This window comes from Salvelinus namaycush, chromosome 18 (assembly GCF_016432855.1).
Source record: "Salvelinus namaycush isolate Seneca chromosome 18, SaNama_1.0, whole genome shotgun sequence".
Taxonomy (NCBI): Eukaryota; Metazoa; Chordata; class Actinopteri; order Salmoniformes; family Salmonidae; genus Salvelinus; species Salvelinus namaycush.
This window is the reverse complement of record NC_052324.1, coordinates 42,222,321-42,240,212: the sequence shown is the minus strand read 5'-3', so window position 1 is coordinate 42,240,212 and position 17,892 is coordinate 42,222,321. Positions and strand designations below refer to the sequence as shown.

The 17,892-nt window shown below is 42.4% G+C and overlaps 1 protein-coding gene across 6 annotated transcripts in view; it reads right to left on the bottom strand.

Annotated features, from left to right (window-relative positions):
- The window catches only part of rasgef1ba (RasGEF domain family, member 1Ba), a 62,613-nt gene that overhangs the window by 36,334 nt on the left and 8,387 nt on the right, over positions 1 to 17,892 (bottom strand). For all 6 annotated transcript variants that reach the window (XR_005478500.1, XR_005478501.1, XR_005478502.1 and 3 more), the window contains exons 2-4: positions 9,033 to 9,233; positions 8,552 to 8,674; positions 5,933 to 6,070 (exon numbers count right to left, since the gene is read on the bottom strand). Coding sequence is in view for 2 of the 6 variants with exons in the window: in XM_039013836.1 (XP_038869764.1) it covers positions 5,933 to 6,070; positions 8,552 to 8,674; positions 9,033 to 9,227 (456 nt within the window). In the remaining 4 variants the exon portion in view is untranslated. The remainder of the gene's footprint in view (positions 1 to 5,932; positions 6,071 to 8,551; positions 8,675 to 9,032; positions 9,234 to 17,892) is intronic.

The following is a 17,892-nucleotide window of genomic DNA, read 5'->3' as shown; positions in this document are numbered from 1 at the left end:
TCACCACTTCAGTGGATTGGAGAGAGCACAAACAGACAGGCCAGGTCACCACTTCAGTGTATTGGAGAGAGCCCAAACAGACAGGGCAGGTCACCACTTCAGTGTATTGGAGAGAGCCCAAACAGACAGGCCAGGTCACCACTTCAGTGTATTGGAGAGAGCCCAAACAGACAGGCCAGGTCACCACTTCAGTGTATTGGAGAGAGCCCAAACAGACAGGCCAGGTCGCTACTTCAGTGTATTGGAGAGAGCCCAAACAGACAGGCCAGGTCACCACTTCAGTGTATTGGAGAGAGCCCAAACAGACAGGCCAGGTCGCTACTTCAGTGTATTGGAGAGAGCCCAAACAGACAGGCCAGATCGCTACTTCAGTGGATTGGAGAGAGCCCAAACAGACAGGCCAGGTCGCTACTTCAGTGTATTGGAGAGAGCCCAAACAGACAGGCCAGGTCGCTACTTCAGTGGATTGGAGAGAGGTTATCCAAGGACTCATAGAGCATAGAGCAGAAGAGCAGGAGGTTGGGGAGAATTTAGGTGTGTGTCATGAGAGACATTGATTTTCAGATTAAAGCCTGATCAATACTCGTGCTGTACTATTGACGGATCGTGCTCAGAGTAGCAGGAGCGGGCAGCACAGTGTTTCTGATGTCACGGAGCAGATGGATGTGTCCTCCATCACTGTCTGGTCCTAACCAGCTCCCTGTTGCCTGTCGTTAACACACACACACACACAGGCTGATTCCCAAGCCATGAGAAACCACTGAAATGATCAGCAGTCATTCATAAGTCACAAATCAAATTAAGTGTTCCCAATAACTAACAAAAATATAAAACGCAACATGCAACAATTTCAAGGATTTTACTAAGTTACAGTTCATATAAGGAAATCAGTCAATTGAAATACATTAATTAGGCCCTAATCTATGAATTTCACATGACTGGGCAGGGGCGCAGCCATGGGTTGGCCTCGGAGGGCATAGGGCCACCCACTGAGGAGCCAGGCCCAGGCAATCAGAATGAGTTTTTCAACACAAAAAAGGGCTTTATTATAGACAGAAATACTCCTCAGCACCCCCTCAGACGATACCGCAGGTGAAGAAGCCGGATGTGGAGGTCATGGGCTGGCATGGTTACACGTGGTCTGCGGTTGTGCGGCGAGTTGGATGTACTGCCAAATTCTCTAAAACGACGTTGGAGGCGGTTTAGGGTAAAGAAATTAAGATTAAATTCTCTGGCAACAGCTCTGGTGGACATTCCTGCAGTCAGCATGCCAATTGCACGCTAGGTGAAAACTTGAGACATCTGTGGTATTGTGTTGTGTGACAAAACGGCACATTTTAGAGGTATTTTATTGTCCCCAGCACAAGGTGCACTTGTGTAATGATCATGCTGTTTAATCAACTTCTTGATATGCCACAACTGTCAGTTGGATGATTTATCTAGCCAAAGGAGAAATGCTCACTAACAGGGATGTAGGTCTCGTGTGGCTCAGTTGGTAGAACATGGAGCTTGTAATGTTGACTAAAATGTCAAAGTTCAAATGTAAACAAATTTGGGCACAAAATTGTAGAGAAATAAGGTTTTTGTGCATATGGACATTTTCAAGGATCTTTTATCTCAGCTCATGGGACCAACACACAACATGTTGAGTTTATATTTGAATTCAGGGCTAGGTTTAACAGGGCTAGGATTAGCAGGGCTAGGATTAACAGGGCTAGGTTTAGCAGGGCTAGGGTTAGCAGGGCTAGGTTTAACAGGGCTAGGTTTAGCAGGGCTAGGATTAGCAGGGCTAGGTTTTGCAGGGTTAGGTTTAGTAGGGCTAGGATTTGCAGGGCTAGGATTAGCAGGGCTAGGTTTAGCAGGGCTACGATTAGCAGGGCTAGGATTAGTAGGGCTAGGATTTGCAGGGCTAGGATTAGCAGGGCTAGGTTTAGCAGGGCTAGGATTAGCAGGGCTACGATTAGCAGGGCTAGGATTAACCGGGCTAGGTTTAGCAGGGCTAGGTTTAGCAGGGCTAGGATTAGCAGGGCTAGGATTAACCGGGCTAGGATTAGCAGGGCTACGATTTGCAGGGCTAGGATTAGCAGGGCTAGGTTTAGCAGGGCTAGGATTAGCAGGGCTACGATTAGCAGGGCTAGGATTAACCGGGCTAGGTTTAGCAGGGCTAGGATTAGCAGGGCTAGAGACATCAGCTAAAGCTAGCTGCCCACTCTCTTGGTGCTTACACAGCCGTGGTACTGAGGTGCAGGTTCCATTTCTACATCCATCTAAATGGACAAGTTAACCTTTACTGCTCCTTTACTGCTTTACTGCTCTGAAATTCAAAATATATTTTTTAGAAATATTTAACTTTCACACATTAACAAGTCCAATACAGCAAATGAAAAGGTACACATCTTGTGAATCCAGCCAACATGTCCGATTTTTTAAATGTTTTACAGCGAAAACAGCACGTATATTTATGTTAGCTCACCACCAAATACAAAAAAGGACAGACATTTTTCACAGCACAGGTAGCATGCACAAAGCCAACCTAACTAACCAAGAACCAACCAAACTAACCAAGAAACAACTTCATCAGATGACAGTCTTATAACATGTTACACAATAAATCTATGTTTTGTTCGAAAAATTTGCATATTTGAGGTATAAATCAGTTTTACATTGCAGCTACCATCACAGCTACCGTCAAAAATAGCACCGAAGCAGCCAGAGTAATTATAGAGACCAACGTGGAATACCTAAATACTCATCATAAAACATTTCTGAAAAATGCATCGTGTACAGCAAATGAAAGACAAGCATCTTGTGAATCCAGCCAATATTTCAGATTTTTTAAGTGTTTTACAGCGAAAACACAATATAGCATTATATTAGCTTACTACAATAGCCTACCACACTACCGCATTCATTCATCAAGGCACGTTAGCGATAGCAATAGGCACGTTAGCGTTAGCGAATAAACCAGCAAAAGATATTAATTTTCACTAACCTTCATAAACCTTCCTCAGATGACAGTCCTATAACATCAGGTTATACATATACTTATGTTTTGTTCGAAAATGTGCATATTTAGAGCTGAAATCAGTGGTTATCCATTATGCTAACGTAGCTTATTTTTCCCAGAATGTGCGGATATTTCTATTAGACTCTCACCTATTCTGACCAAATAGCTATTCATAAACATTACAAAAAAATACATGTTGTATAGGAAATGATAGATACACTAGTTCTTAATGCAATCGCAGTGTTAGAATTCTAAAAATATCTTCATTACGACATAAGGCTTATGTTATAGCGAGAGAGTGGCCAAAACCTGGGCGCAAAACTACTAGTACACAGTTCGACAGATATATGAAATAGCATCACAAAATGGGTCCTACTTTTGGTGATCTTCCATCAGAATGTTGGACAAGGGGTCCTTTGTCCAGAACAGTCGTTGTTTGGATTTAGAACATCATTTTTCCCTCTTGAATTAGCAAGCACACTGGCCAAGTGGCGCGAAGCTCTCCTTTCTGAACAAAGGCACACAACGCAACACGCCTAACGTCCCGAATAAATTTCAAAAATCAAATAAAACTATATTGAAAAAACATACTTTACGATGATATTGTCACATGTATCAAATAAAATCAAAGCCGGAGATAGTAGTCGCCTATAACGACAGCTTTTCAAAAGGCAATCCCACTGTCCTCCTCGCGCCTTCCTGAAAACAGGAAATCGGTGACACGTCATTCCAAGAAGACGTATTCCATCTCAGACCAAGATAAACACTCCATTTCTTCTCTCACTGCATCTTGACATCCAGGGGAAGGTGTATGACGTGCATGTATACTAATAGGTATCATGCCCATTTATAGGCAGGACCCAGAAGAGAGCATCGATTTCAGATTTTCCACTTCCTGGTCAGGAAGTTTGTGCCAAATGAGTTCTGTTTCACTCACAGATATAATTCAAACGGTTTTAGAAACTAGAGAGTGTTTTCTATCCAATAGTAATAATAATATGCATATTGTACGAGCAAGAATTGAGTACGAGGCCGTTTAAATTGGGCACGTTTTCCCCCCAAAGTGACAACAGCGCCCTCTGTCCTCATCAGGTTAACAGAAGAGAAGTCATAGGAAGTAATCCTTCTAAAACCCCCATGAAAACCTCCTGTGGAGGAAACCAAGGTTGTATCCCAAATGGCACCCTATTCCCTATGGGCACTGGTCACAAGTAGTGCACTATAAATGGGATAGAGTGCGATTTGGGATACACACCAAGCAAACCAGTATAGTAAGCCTGTGAAGTTCAAGTCAGCAGTAGTGGAACAATTCAACTGCAGCCTAAGGAAGAGCAGAGCAGCAGAGTTGAGTTGACAAAAAGTTGCCTGCCGGGCCTGTGGAACAACAGCTAATTTCTTTTGATTTGGAAAAGATATATATATATAATGCTTTGTGGCACGAGCAACCCCCCACCCCATCACACTACCCTACACCATCACACTACCCTACACCATCACACTACACCATCACACTAACCTACACCATCACACCACCCTACACCATCACACCACCCTACACCATCACACCACCCTACACCATCACACTACACCATCACACTACCCCATTCCATCACACTACCCCATTCCATCACACTACCCTACTCCATCACACTACCCTACTCCATCACACTACCCTACTCCATCACATTACCCTCCTCCATCACACTACCCCACCCACTACCCCATCACACTACCCCACCCGCCCCATCACACTAACCCACACGCTCCATCACACTACCCTACTCCATCACACGACCCTACTCCATCACACGACCCCACCCACACCATCACACTAACCCACCCACCCCATCACACTACCCCACCCACCCCATCACACTACCCCACCCGCCCCATCACACTACCCCACACGCTCCATCACACTACCCCACACGTTCCATCACACGACCCTACTCCATCACACGACCCTACTCCATCACACTACCCCACCCACACCATCACACTAACCCACCCCCCCCATCAGACTACCCCATCTACTTGCTCCATCACACTACCCTACTTGCTCCATCACACCAACCTCCTTAGTCCATCACACTACCCTCCTTACTCCATCACACCACCCTACTTACTCCATCACACTCCCTACTCCACCCCACCCACCCCACGCCCTGAAAGCTCTAGCACTAGTCTGGCTCCAACACACCCATCAACTAGGCTAATTAGCTAGGCTAATCCAAGGTAAATATAACCAACTAGGCTAATTAGCTAGGCTAATCCAAGGTAAATATAACCAACTAGGCTAATTAGCTAGGCTAATCCAAGGTAAATATAACCAACTAGGCTAATTAGCTAGGCTAATCCAAGGTAAATATAACCAACTAGGCTAATTAGCTAGGCTAATCCAAGGTAAATATAACCAACTAGGCTAATTAGCTAGGCTAATCCAAGGTAAATATAACCATATGTTGAAGAACATTTTCTTAACATGATTTTCCTGTGTTTAATATATATTTCCACACTATGAGGTTGGAATAATACTGTGAAATTGTGAAAATTATGATAATGCCAATGCGATAAATTTGTTAATAAACCATAAGAAAAGGAGTTCCAAACCTCTCTGCCAATAACAGCTAGTTTTCCATTTCCCCCTCCCCACTCAGACCACTCACAGACAGGCCTAGCAACACTCTTGCTTGAGAAATTGCACTTTGGTAAGAAGCTATTCTTGTTTCTTTTTGAGCATTTTCATTGAAAACCATCACAGTAAGGTACTTATATTTTCCTCCTGACCAGTTTGGCGGCGTTGGAGGACTGACTAGCTTGTCTTTGTTAGATGTGCACTCTATTCCCTGTGTCTAATGTACTCCTGGCTACACAGTGAATTTCCATTCAGGGACAATAATAACGTTTACATAATGTGACTGTCACCTCATCTCCTGAGGCCATGCGTTGGGTTAACTCCTTCAGGCTCCTCATCATCCTCTCGTCTCTGAAGTCGTAGGGGAACGTCTCCGTCCACTCCTGGAGCAGCCGGAGGATCTTGGGAGCCATCTTCCTGATCCTCATCTGAAAGATACACATACAAAATATACCCATGATCATTTAAGTAACACCCAAGTCTGTAAATTAATATACACATTAATCTGAGAGCAGAAACACTCAACATCTATCTGTTAAATCAACTGATGTACAGTTGCAGGTCTATCTTCATTAAGAAGTATAATAGCATAATGGAGTATAGCTAACATAGTATAATATAGCTAATAAAAAATAGCTAGTATAGTATAATAGAATCTAGCTAATAGAGTATAGTATATAATAATCTAGCTAACATAGTATAATAGAATATAGCTAATACAATATAGTATAGTACAATATAAATATAAAATAGCTAGTATAGTATAATAGAATCTAGCTAATAGAGCATAGCTGATAGAGTATAGTACAATAATACAATATAGCTAATAGTATAGTGCAATATAACTCATAAAATAGCTAGTATAGTATAATAGAATCTAGCTAACAGAGTATAGTATAATATAGCTAATAGAGTATAGCATAATATAGCTAATAGAGTATAGTATATTATAGCTAACAGAGTATAGTATAATATAGCTAATAGAGTATAGTTTAATATAGCTAATAGAGTATAGTATAATAGAATATAGCTAATAGAGTATAGCTAATAGAGTAAAGCATAATATAGATAATAGAGTATAGCATTATATAGCTAATATAGTATATTATAGCTAATAGAGTATAGTATAATATAGCTAATAGAGTATAGTATAATATAGCTTATCGAGTATAGTTTAATATAGCTAATAGAGTATAGCTAATAGAGTATAGCATAATATGGCTAATAGAGTATAGTACAATATAGCTAATAGAGTATAGTTTAATATAGCTAATAGAGTATAGCTAATAGAGTATAGCATAATATGGCTAATAGAGTATAGCATAATATAGCTAATAGAGTATAGCTAATAGAGTATAGCATAATATAGATAATAGAGTATAGCATTATATAGCTAATAGAGTATAATAGAATTTAGCTAATAGAGTATAGTATAATATAGCTAATAGAGTATAGTACAATATAGCTAATAGAGTATAGTTTAATATAGCTAATAGAGTATAGCTAATAGAGTATAGCATAATATGGCTAATAGAGTATAGCATAATATAGCTAATAGAGTATAGCTAATAGAGTATAGCATAATATAGATAATAGAGTATAGCATTATATAGCTAATAGAGTATAATAGAATATAGCTAATAGAGTATAGTATAATAGAATATAGCTAATAGAGTATAGTATAATAGAATATAGCTGATAGAGTATTGCATAATTTAGCTAATAGAGTATAGTATAATATAGCTAATAGAGTATAGCATAATATAGCTAATAGAGTATAGCTAATAGAGTATAGCATAATATAGCTAATAGAGTATAGCTAATAGAGTATAGCTAATAGAGTATAGCATAATATAGCTAATAAAGTATAGCATAATATAGCTAATAGAGTATAGCATAATATAGCTAATAGAGTATAGCTAATAGAGTATAGCTAATAGAGTATAGCATAATATAGCTAATAAAGTATAGCATAATATAGCTAATAGAGTATAGCATAATATAGCTAATAGAGTATAGCTAATAGAGTATAGAATAATATAGCTAATAGAGTATAGCATTATATAGCTAATAGAGTATAGTATATTATAGCTAATAGAGTATAGTATAATATAGCTAATAGAGTATAGTATAATATAGCTAATAGAGTATAGTATAATATAGCTTATAGAGTATAGATTAATATAGCTAATAGAGTATAGCTAATAGAGTATAGCATAATATGGCTAATAGAGTATAGCATAATATAGCTAATAGAGTATAGCATTATATAGCTAATAGAGTATAACATAATATAGCTAATAAAGTATAGCAGTATATAGCTAATATAGTATAGAATAATATAGCTAATAGAGTATAGTATAATATAGCTAATAGAGTATAGTATCATATAGCTAATAGAGTATAGTATCATATAGCTAATAGAGTATAGCATACTATAGCTAATAGAGTATAGTATAATATAGCTAATATAGTTTAATATAGGTAATAGAGTATAGTATAATATAGCTAATAGGGTATAGTATAATAGAAAATAGCTAATAGAGTATCGTATAATATAGCTAATAGAGTATAGTATCATATAGCTAATAGAGTATAGCATACTATAGCTAATAGAGTATAGTATAATATAGCTAATATAGTTTAATATAGGTAATAGAGTATAGTATAATATAGCTAATAGGGTATAGTATAATAGAAAATAGCTAATAGAGTATCGTATAATATAGCTAATAGAGTATAGTACACTATAGCTAATAGAGTATAGTATAATATAGCTAATAGAGTATAGTACAATATAGCTAATAGAGTATAGTATAATATAGCTAATAGAGTATAGTATAATATAGCTAATAGAGTATAGTACAATATAGCTAATAGAGTATAGTATAATGGAGGTATAGTGTTACCTTGTCTGCCTGAGGGTCACTCAGTCTCTGCTGCTCCACACACAGGTGACACACCTTGGACATGAGCTCGTAGGGGTGGATAAATAGACGAGAGGAGAGCAGGAAGGTGAAAGAGTACGTCATCTGTGGAGAGAAGAGAGAAAGAGGGAGGGAGGGAGGTAGAGAGGGGCAGAGGAGAGGAATTAAGAAAGGTGACAATAACTAAGGGAATACAGAGTTTGTGTTTTTTCTCCTTTTGTGGACCACGGGTTGAAGAGACAGACGGTGAGAGAGACACGACAGACAGACAGAGACAGACAGACAAAGACAGACAGACACAGTGACAAACAGACAGTGACAGACAGAGACAGTGACAGACAGACAGTATAACTCACATCAGCGTATTAGTTCATACTGGGGACCAGGTGGTGTATGAGGGCCTCCAGTGAGACAGACAGACACAGACAGAGACAGACAGAGACAGACAGACAGTGTTACTCACGTCAGGGTAGTAGTCCATACTAGGGACCAGGTGGTGTATGAGGGCCTCCAGCGAGCCGGACACAAGGGCGTTGTCGCGGTAACACAGTCCTGCGTTCCCGTATCCCTCCTCCTTGGTCTGGTTCTGACTCTGGTACAGGTTCTTATTGTAACCCCTGGAGACCAGCATGCCGGTCAGCAGTGGTGTCTGAGGCATGTTGTCCTGGGAGGAAGAGGAAGAAGAAGAGGAAGGTTAGAAACACATACACACCAATGGAGAGGTTGGAGGACAGGGTCACCCGTAGTCATGTAGTGCTGAAAGTGAGAACAGAAGAGAGAGAGAGACTTCAGAACAATAGGCTTATTATGATATTCTTATTCTGATATTCTTATTCTGATATTCTTATTCTGATATGACCTATAAAAAAAAGTGATTTTAGGCTGAAAAGAATGAAAACAAGTCAGGGCTATATTATATCCTCCATCTCAATTAGACAGAACTGTGAGGTTTGTTTACAGTCGAATGGGTGCATCACATGGGCTACGCACTGTGATTACAATATGGGAAATTCCACGTGACGGAATTGCTCTGAGACTGATTTTTTCCCCCACTTAGTCTATTGCACAAGGACTTACTTTTAACAATTTACACTGAACATGATATAAAAACATTTACTGAAAGAACTGTGCAGATAAACCGTTTGTTAACGTTTGGTTATTGAACTACTGAAAGTGAGGATGGTTACAGTAACTGGAAAGAGGGGGTTCATGGGTAGGTGCAGGGAGAAGTGACATTAATTAGAAAGAGAAATTCAATTTAAATTTACGGGCTTTATTGGCATGGGAAACAACTTTTTTTTCTCCACCTTTATTTAACCAGGTAGGCCAGTTGAGAACACCTTTATTTAACCAGGTAGGCCAGTTGAGAACACCTTTATTTAACCAGGTAGGCCAGTTGAGAACAAGTTCTCATTTACAACCAACTTGACACACTGAACTCTGAGAAGTAGTTATTGAACCAGTTTACATTGCCAAAGTACGTGAAATAGATAATAAACTAAAGTGAAATAAACCAATATAAATGAACAGTAAATATTACACTCACAAGAGTTCCAAAGGAATAAAGACATTTCAAATGTCATATGTCTATATACAGTGTTGTAACGACGTCCAACTGGTTAAAGTACAAAAGGGAAAATAAATAAACATTAATATGGGTTGTATTTACAATGGTGTTTGTTCTTCACTGGTTGCCCTTTTCTTGTGACAACAGGTCACAAATCTTGCTGCTGTGATGTATTTCACCCAATAGATATGGGAGTTTATCGGGTTTGTTTTCAAATTCTTTGTGGATCTGTGTAATCTGAGGGAAATCTCTGTCTCTAATATGGTCATATATTTGGCAGGAGGTTAGGAAGTGCAGCTCAGTTTCCACCTCATTTTGTGGGCAGTGTGCACATAGCCTGTCTTCTCTTGAGAGCCAGGTCTGCCTACGGCGGCCTTTCTCAATAGCAAGGCTATGCTCACGAGTCTGTACATAGTCAAAGATTTCCTTAATTTTGGGTCAGTCACAGTGGTCAGGTATTCTGCCTCTGTGTACTCTCTGTTTAGGGTCAAGTAGCATTCTAGTTTGTTCTGTTTTTATGTCAATTCCAATGTGTCAAGTAATTATCTTTTTGGGTTGGGTCTAATTGTGTTGCTGTCCTGAGGCTCTGTGTTTGTGAACAGAGCCCCAGGACCAGCTTGTTTGGGAAACGCTTCCTTTTAGGTGGTTGTGGAATTTAACGGCTCTTTTCTGGATTTTGATCATTATCGTGTATCGGCCTAATTCTGCATGCTTTTTATTGTACACTGAGGATATTTTTCTCTCTCTCTCTCTCTCAAAGCTTTCACACTGGAGAAACACAGAGCATTCATTATCAATGTACTGCTAGAGTCAGGGAATATGATGACAAAACAATCCAACCCTACACCGGGACACATGTTGTTGACCTAAAATAACCAACCGACTCAGTTCCTGGTCCCCCCCCCCCCGCCCCCGCAACAACAAAGTGTATCCATTCACAGTAAACTTTATGACAAACAATAAATGAGGCTAGTTCTGAAAACAGGAACTTCTAATTTCACCCCATTGCCACACACATGAAACGTGTGAGACTCTCAGGAGAGTGTACACTGTGAGAGTGTATTGTTCCGATTGGCCACAGGGCAACACTGCCCTATGACGCTACTTATCTGTTCCCACTGCATTGACTAATTCCCACTGAGAGGCCATGTGAGTCTACAGTGCATTCAGAAAGTATTCAGACCCTTTGACTTTTTCCACATGTTGTTACGTTACAGCCTTATTCTAAAATGGATTAAAATAGTTTTTTGCCCCTCATCAATCTACACACAACACCCCATAATGGCAAAGCAAGTACAGGTTTTTAGAAATTTGTGCAAATGTATTAAAATGTACATAAGTATTCAGACCCTTTACTCAGTACTTTGTTAAAGCACCTTTGTCAGCGATTACAGCCTCAAGTCTTCTTGGGTATGACGCTACAAGCTTGGCACACCTGTATTTGGGGAGTTTCTCCCATTGTTCTCTGCAGATCCTCAAGCTCTGTCAGGTTGGATGGGGAGCGTCGCTGCACATCTATTTTCAGGTCTCTCCAGAGATGTTCGATCGGGTTCAAGTCCAGGCTCTGGCTGGGCCACTCAAGGACATTCAGAGACTTGTCCCGAAGCCACTCCTGCGGTTTCTTGGCTGTGTAATTAGTGACGTTGTCCTGTTGGAAGGTGAACCTTCGCCCCAGTCTGAGGTCCTGAGCACCGTGGAGCAGGTTTTCATCAAGGATCTCTCTGTACTTTGCTCTGTTCATCTTTCCCTCGATTCTGACTAGTCTCCCAGTCCCTGCCGCTGAAAAACATCCCCACAGCATGATGCTGCCACCACCATGCTTCACCGTAGGGATGATGCCAGCTTCCCCAGTTCCTGTGATGTGGTTTTGTTTGTGTGTGTCTTTCAGGAAATGGTTTCCTGAAATTCACCCAAGCAGCTGATTGGTCGCCCATTGCTAATTGGAGTTGACCTCACCCCCTCGTCAGGAGACAACTGTAATCCCATTACAGACTCCTTCTCCAGCTATATAAGCCAGTGTTCTGTTGCTCAGGGGGGAGAGCTGAGGGTTAGATCATATGTTGGTTGTTGCTGAGAGAGCTGATTGTTATGTTCTGTGTTAGTTTGTTGCTCAGAGAGAGCTTCTTTAATGTCCTGAGTTTGTTGCTCAGAGAGAGCTTCTTTAATGTCCTGAGTTTGTTGCTCAGAGCTTCTTTAATGTCCTGAGTTTGTTGCTCAGAGCTTCTTTAATGTCCTGAGTTTGTTGCTCAGAGAGCTTCTTTAATGTCCTGAGTTTGTTGCTCAGAGAGCTTCTTTAATGTCCTGAGTTTGTTGCTCAGAGCTTCTTTAATGTCCTGAGTTTTTTTCTCAGTTTTTGTGTTGAAGTAGTTTGTATTATTCTGTTTCATTTGTTCCCAGGGGGGAAGGGGAAGGCACCTAGGGAGTGCTTAGGCAAGAGGCCCGCGGGCATACATAACCTGTAGTATTCACTGTCTATGCACACTAAGTAAGACCTAGGCGGACCACCCCCTGTATTTTGGTTAGCGCACCAGGTGATGCTAAGTTAGGTGGGTAGGCAGGTAAGGTAGGAGAGGGGGCTTTGAAATTTACTTTCTTTGCTTTGGTTCCGTCCAGCCCCTTTTCCCCAAAATTACTGTCTTAAGGAATAAATTCCCTGTAAACGGTAAATTCTCTGCCTTTTGTCATCCTTACCTCGCACCTACAGTCCCATACCTCTTTCACTCCACGGAGTTGAGTTGTAGCGTTAAGTTCCCTCTTCCTAGAGGCGCACGTAACAGTGACGCTTGGCATTCAGGTCAGAGTTCAATCGTGGTTTCATCAGACCACAGAATCTTGTTTCTCATGGTCTGAGAGTCCTTTAGGTGCCTTTTGGCAAACTCCAAGCCGGCTGTCATGTGCCTTTTACTGAGGAGTGGCTTCCGTTTGGCTATTCTACCATAAAGGCTTGATTGGTGGAGGGCTGCGGGACACGGTTGTCCTTCTGGAAGGTTCTCCCATCTCCACAGAGGAACTTTGGAGCTCTGGAGCTCTGTCAGAGTGACCATCGGGTTCTTGGTCACCTCCCTGACCAAGGCCCTTCTCCCCCGATTTCTCAGTTTGGCCAGGCGGCCAGCTCTAGTAAGAGTCTTGGTATTTCCAAACTTTTCCATTGAAGAATGATGGAGGCCATTGTGTTCTTGGGGACCTTCAATGCTGCAGAAATGTTTTAGTACCCTTCCCAAGATCTGTGCCTCGACACAATCCTGGCTCAGAGCTCTACGGACAATTCCTTCGACCTCTTGGCTTGGTTTTTGCTCTGACATGCCCTGTCAACTGTGGGACCTTTATATAGACAGGTATGTGCCTTTCCAAATAAATGACCAATATATTGATTTTACCACAGGTGAACTCCAATCAAGTTGTAGAAACATCTCAAGGATGATCAATTGAAACAGGATGCACCTGAGCTCAATTTCAAGTCTCATAGCAAAGGGACTGAATACTTACGTAAATAAAGTATTTCTGTTAATATTTTTAATACATAAAAAAAAATAGTGTGTGATGTTATTGAGTGAGACTGTGTGTGATATTGAGTGTGTGTGATGTTATTGAGTGTGTGTGATGTTATTGAGTGTGTGTGTGATGTTATTGAGTGAGAGACTGTGTGTGTGATGTTATTGAGTGTGAGACTGTGTGTGTGATGTTATTGAGTGAGAGACTGTGTGTGTGTGATGTTATTGAGTGAGAGACTGTGTGTGATGTTATTGAGTGAGAGACTGTGTGTGTGATTGCCCATTTGACTGTTTATTTGCCCTTCCTCTCTGGGATTCTAAGCTGAGTCCCAATCACCTGACCGCCGGGCAGGCTGCAGTGATATGCCAACACACACCTTCTCTATACCAGGGAGTCCATCCCAAATGCCAGCCAAGCAGACTGTTGGAGTCTCCTATCCCAGGAAAGAGCATTCTCCCTTGGGCACTCGCGCACTACACAATGGGGTCTTTGACTGGAAAAAGCACACACTCCCACCATATCCTTTATTCAGAGTAGCATAATGATTTACATCGAGAGAGAGAGAGACTGTGTATTTGTTGTACCAGGTGTCTCACGGTGAGAGGGAGATCATGAGACCGACGCAGACTGCAGTAAAGGAGTAGAGATCGATGAGACAACACACAGAGACTTGAGATTCACCATAAAGCCTAGATTCAATGAATACATATTTTATTTTAACCAACTTTCTTAATACGCCTAATGCAAGATTCATAACACAAAATCTAAATTTTCATGGTATTAAATGATACAGAGATCGGTGGATTTTTTTAAACGTGACCCTGTCTGTAGATTCATTCCATACAATTAAAATGACTTAGCAATATCATGAAATGCCACACTCCGAGGTCCTGTCTAATGGACCAGAAGTTTCTCTCTCAGTCCCTTGTGTCCATAACAGCCTCTGCCAAAACAAGTGCACGACTGCACACGCTCACACACACACAGGACACACACTCACACAGGACACAAGCCTCCATGGATGGAAAGATTAGGGACGCACTCTTAAATAGTCTGCTCTGCCACGAGGACAAAATGATGCCAATAAGATTCCCACCACCAGCCCCCTCCCCCATCTTGAAACATTTCTCCTCTCCTCTCCTTCCTTATCTTCTCTCCTCCTCCCTCCTCTCCTCCCCCCTCCTCTCCCCTCCCCTCCTCTCCCATCATCCCCTCTTCTCCTCTCCCCTCCTCTCCCCTCCCCCCCCTCTTCTCCTCTCCCCTCATCCCCTCTTCTCCCCTCCTCTCCCCTCCTCCTCTCCCCTCTTCTCCTCCTCTCCTCTCCCCTCCCCTCCCCTCCTCCTCCTCCCCTCCCCTCTCCCCTCCTCTCCCCTCCTCTCCTCTCCTCTCCTCTCCCCTCCTCCTCTCCTCTCCCTGGCTGAAGTAGATACCAGCTGCAGCCTGAACAACTGTTTTAATCCTAGAAAAGTGTCAAACAATGCGAGAAACTCCAGGTGTCAAGAGCTACGTTCCAAGTGGCACCTTATTCCCTATGCAGTGTGTTACTTACCCTATGGGCCCTGGTCAACAGTAGTGCCCTATGTAGGGAATAGGGTGCCATTTGGGACACATTCGAAGTGTACACGAGCCACGTGTCAACTCCTCAGCTGAACGAGTTAGCACACTGCTGGTGGTTTGACTTAGCTTCTGGCTGGGTGATAGAGGAACCAACAACTAAAGACCAGATTGGTTATTATGGTGGTTGTGATTGTAGCCTCATTGGCTGTGTGATTGTAACCTCACTGGCTGTGTGGTTGTGATTGTGACCTCACTGGCTGTGTGGTTGTGATTGTGACCTCACTGGCTGTGTGGTTGTGACCTCACTGGCTGTGTGGTTGTGACCTCACTGGCTGTGTGGTTGTGACCTCACTGGCTGTGTGGTTGTGACCTCACTGGCTGTGTGGTTGTGACCTCACTGGCTGTGTGGTTGTGACCTCACTGGCTGTGTGGTTGTGACCTCACTGGCTGTGTGGTTGTGACCTCACTGGCTGTGTGGTTGTGACCTCACTGGCTGTGTGGTTGTGACCTCACTGGCTGTGTGGTTGTGACCTCACTGGCTGTGTGGTTGTGATCTCACTGGCTGTGTGGTTGTGACCTCACTGGCTGTGTGGTTGTGACCTCACTGGCTGTGTGGTTGTGACCTCACTGGCTGTGTGGTTGTGATTGTGACCTCACTGGCTGTGTGGTTGTGATTGTGACCTCACTGGCTGTGTGATTGTGATCTCACTGGCTGTGTGATTGTGATCTCACTGGCTGTGTGGTTGTGACCTCACTGGCTGTGTGGTTGTGATCTTACTGGCTGTGTGACTGTGATCTCACTGGCTGTGTGGTTGTGATTGTGATTGTGATCTCACTGGCTGTGTGGTTGTGATCTTACTGGCTGTGTGACTGTGATCTCACTGGCTGTGTGACTGTGATCTCACTGGCTGTGTGACTGTGACCTCACTGGCTGTGTGGTTGTGATTGTGACCTCACTGGCTGTGTGGTTGTGATTGTGACCTCACTGGCTGTGTGGTTGTGATTGTGACCTCACTGGCTGTGTGGTTGTGATTGTGACCTCACTGGCTGTGTGGTTGTGACCTCACTGGCTGTGTGGTTGTGACTGTGATCTCACTGGCTGTGTGGTTGTGACCTCACTGGCTGTGTGGTTGTGATCTCACTGGCTGTGTGGTTGTGATCTCACTGGCTGTGTGGTTGTGATCTCACTGGCTGTGTGGTTGTGATCTCACTGGCTGTGTGGTTGTGATCTCACTGGCTGTGATCTCACTGGCTGTGCGGTTGTGACTGTGATCTCACTGGCTGTGTGGTTGTGATCTCACTGGCTGTGTGATTGTGACTGTGATCTCACTGGCTGTGTGGTTGTGATCTCACTGGCTGTGTGGTTGTGACCTCACTGGCTGTGTGGTTGTGACCTCACTGGCTGTGTGGTTGTGACCTCACTGGCTGTGTGGTTGTGATCTCACTGGCTGTGTGGTTGTGACCTCACTGGCTGTGTGGTTGTGATCTCACTGGCTGTGTGGTTGTGACCTCACTGGCTGTGTGGTTGTGACCTCACTGGCTGTGTGGTTGTGACCTCACTGGCTGTGTGGTTGTGATCTCACTGGCTGTGTGGTTGTGATCTCACTGGCTGTGTGGTTGTGATCTCACTGGCTGTGTGGTTGTGACCTCACTGGCTGTGTGGTTGTGACTGTGATCTCACTGGCTGTGTAGCCATCTGTTTTTAAACACTATGATGAGGAAAACCATATCAACAGAGAGTATTCTTCAGTAATTAAACCATTACCCCAAAAGCTTTATTTAACAAGGTACATCAGGGACACATTCCCACGTACAATGACTTCCTGAATAAGAATGACAGTAATCATCTCTTTAAATACCACATGTATCATTACCTTACATTCACACCAACACCAATCTGTTCCCAGTCATTCATTGGCTCTCTTATTAATAACAGTGACAACTCATCATCACATGCCAAGTCACTCCTCTTAGGTGACTGGTGCAACACACACACACACACTTGGTTGATAACCTAAAGTCAAGATATCTGCAGTGCAGTTTTCGAGCACGAGGGACGTTCTCCCTACGCTGAAACTAGTGGACACTTCTGCAAATAAGAAGAAGGAAAAAAATGACCAACATGTGGCAGATAGCCAGTCACAGATGGGATATGGAAAGTCATGACCACACACATTAATTCCATGTATTCCTTGTCATGAATGTTTCAGGCCTGATATAGAAGCCGTGACATGATAATAATAGCCTACCCCCCCCTCCAAGTACTGCAGGATGAAATCTCTTTACGCACCATCGTTTTTAAATGTCCAAATATTTTTTAAACAAGCAGTACTTAGCAACAAGAATAATATGGCAACTACTGTATAAAAATAACAACATAATATTAATAATTTACAACTACTAATAGACCTACAACTAAAAGCTCAGATACACTGGTAGGACTGTCAAATGTTTGCCTGCCGACAGTATTTAGCACCTCGGAACACCGGCGGCAGTCAATGTCTTTCGTGTTCACACAGCAAAGACCTTGAAGTCAAGCATTGTTAAAATACTCCAAACCAGAAGATGGCAGTAGCGTTGTTTGGCAATGCATATCTGTGCGTATTGCTTCTGGTCTAGATTCCAAGTTGTCTGCGCTAACGTTGCTATTATGTAGAAAGCCCTTGTTACTAGCCAGATGGGCACAGAAGAAACAATTTAATTCACT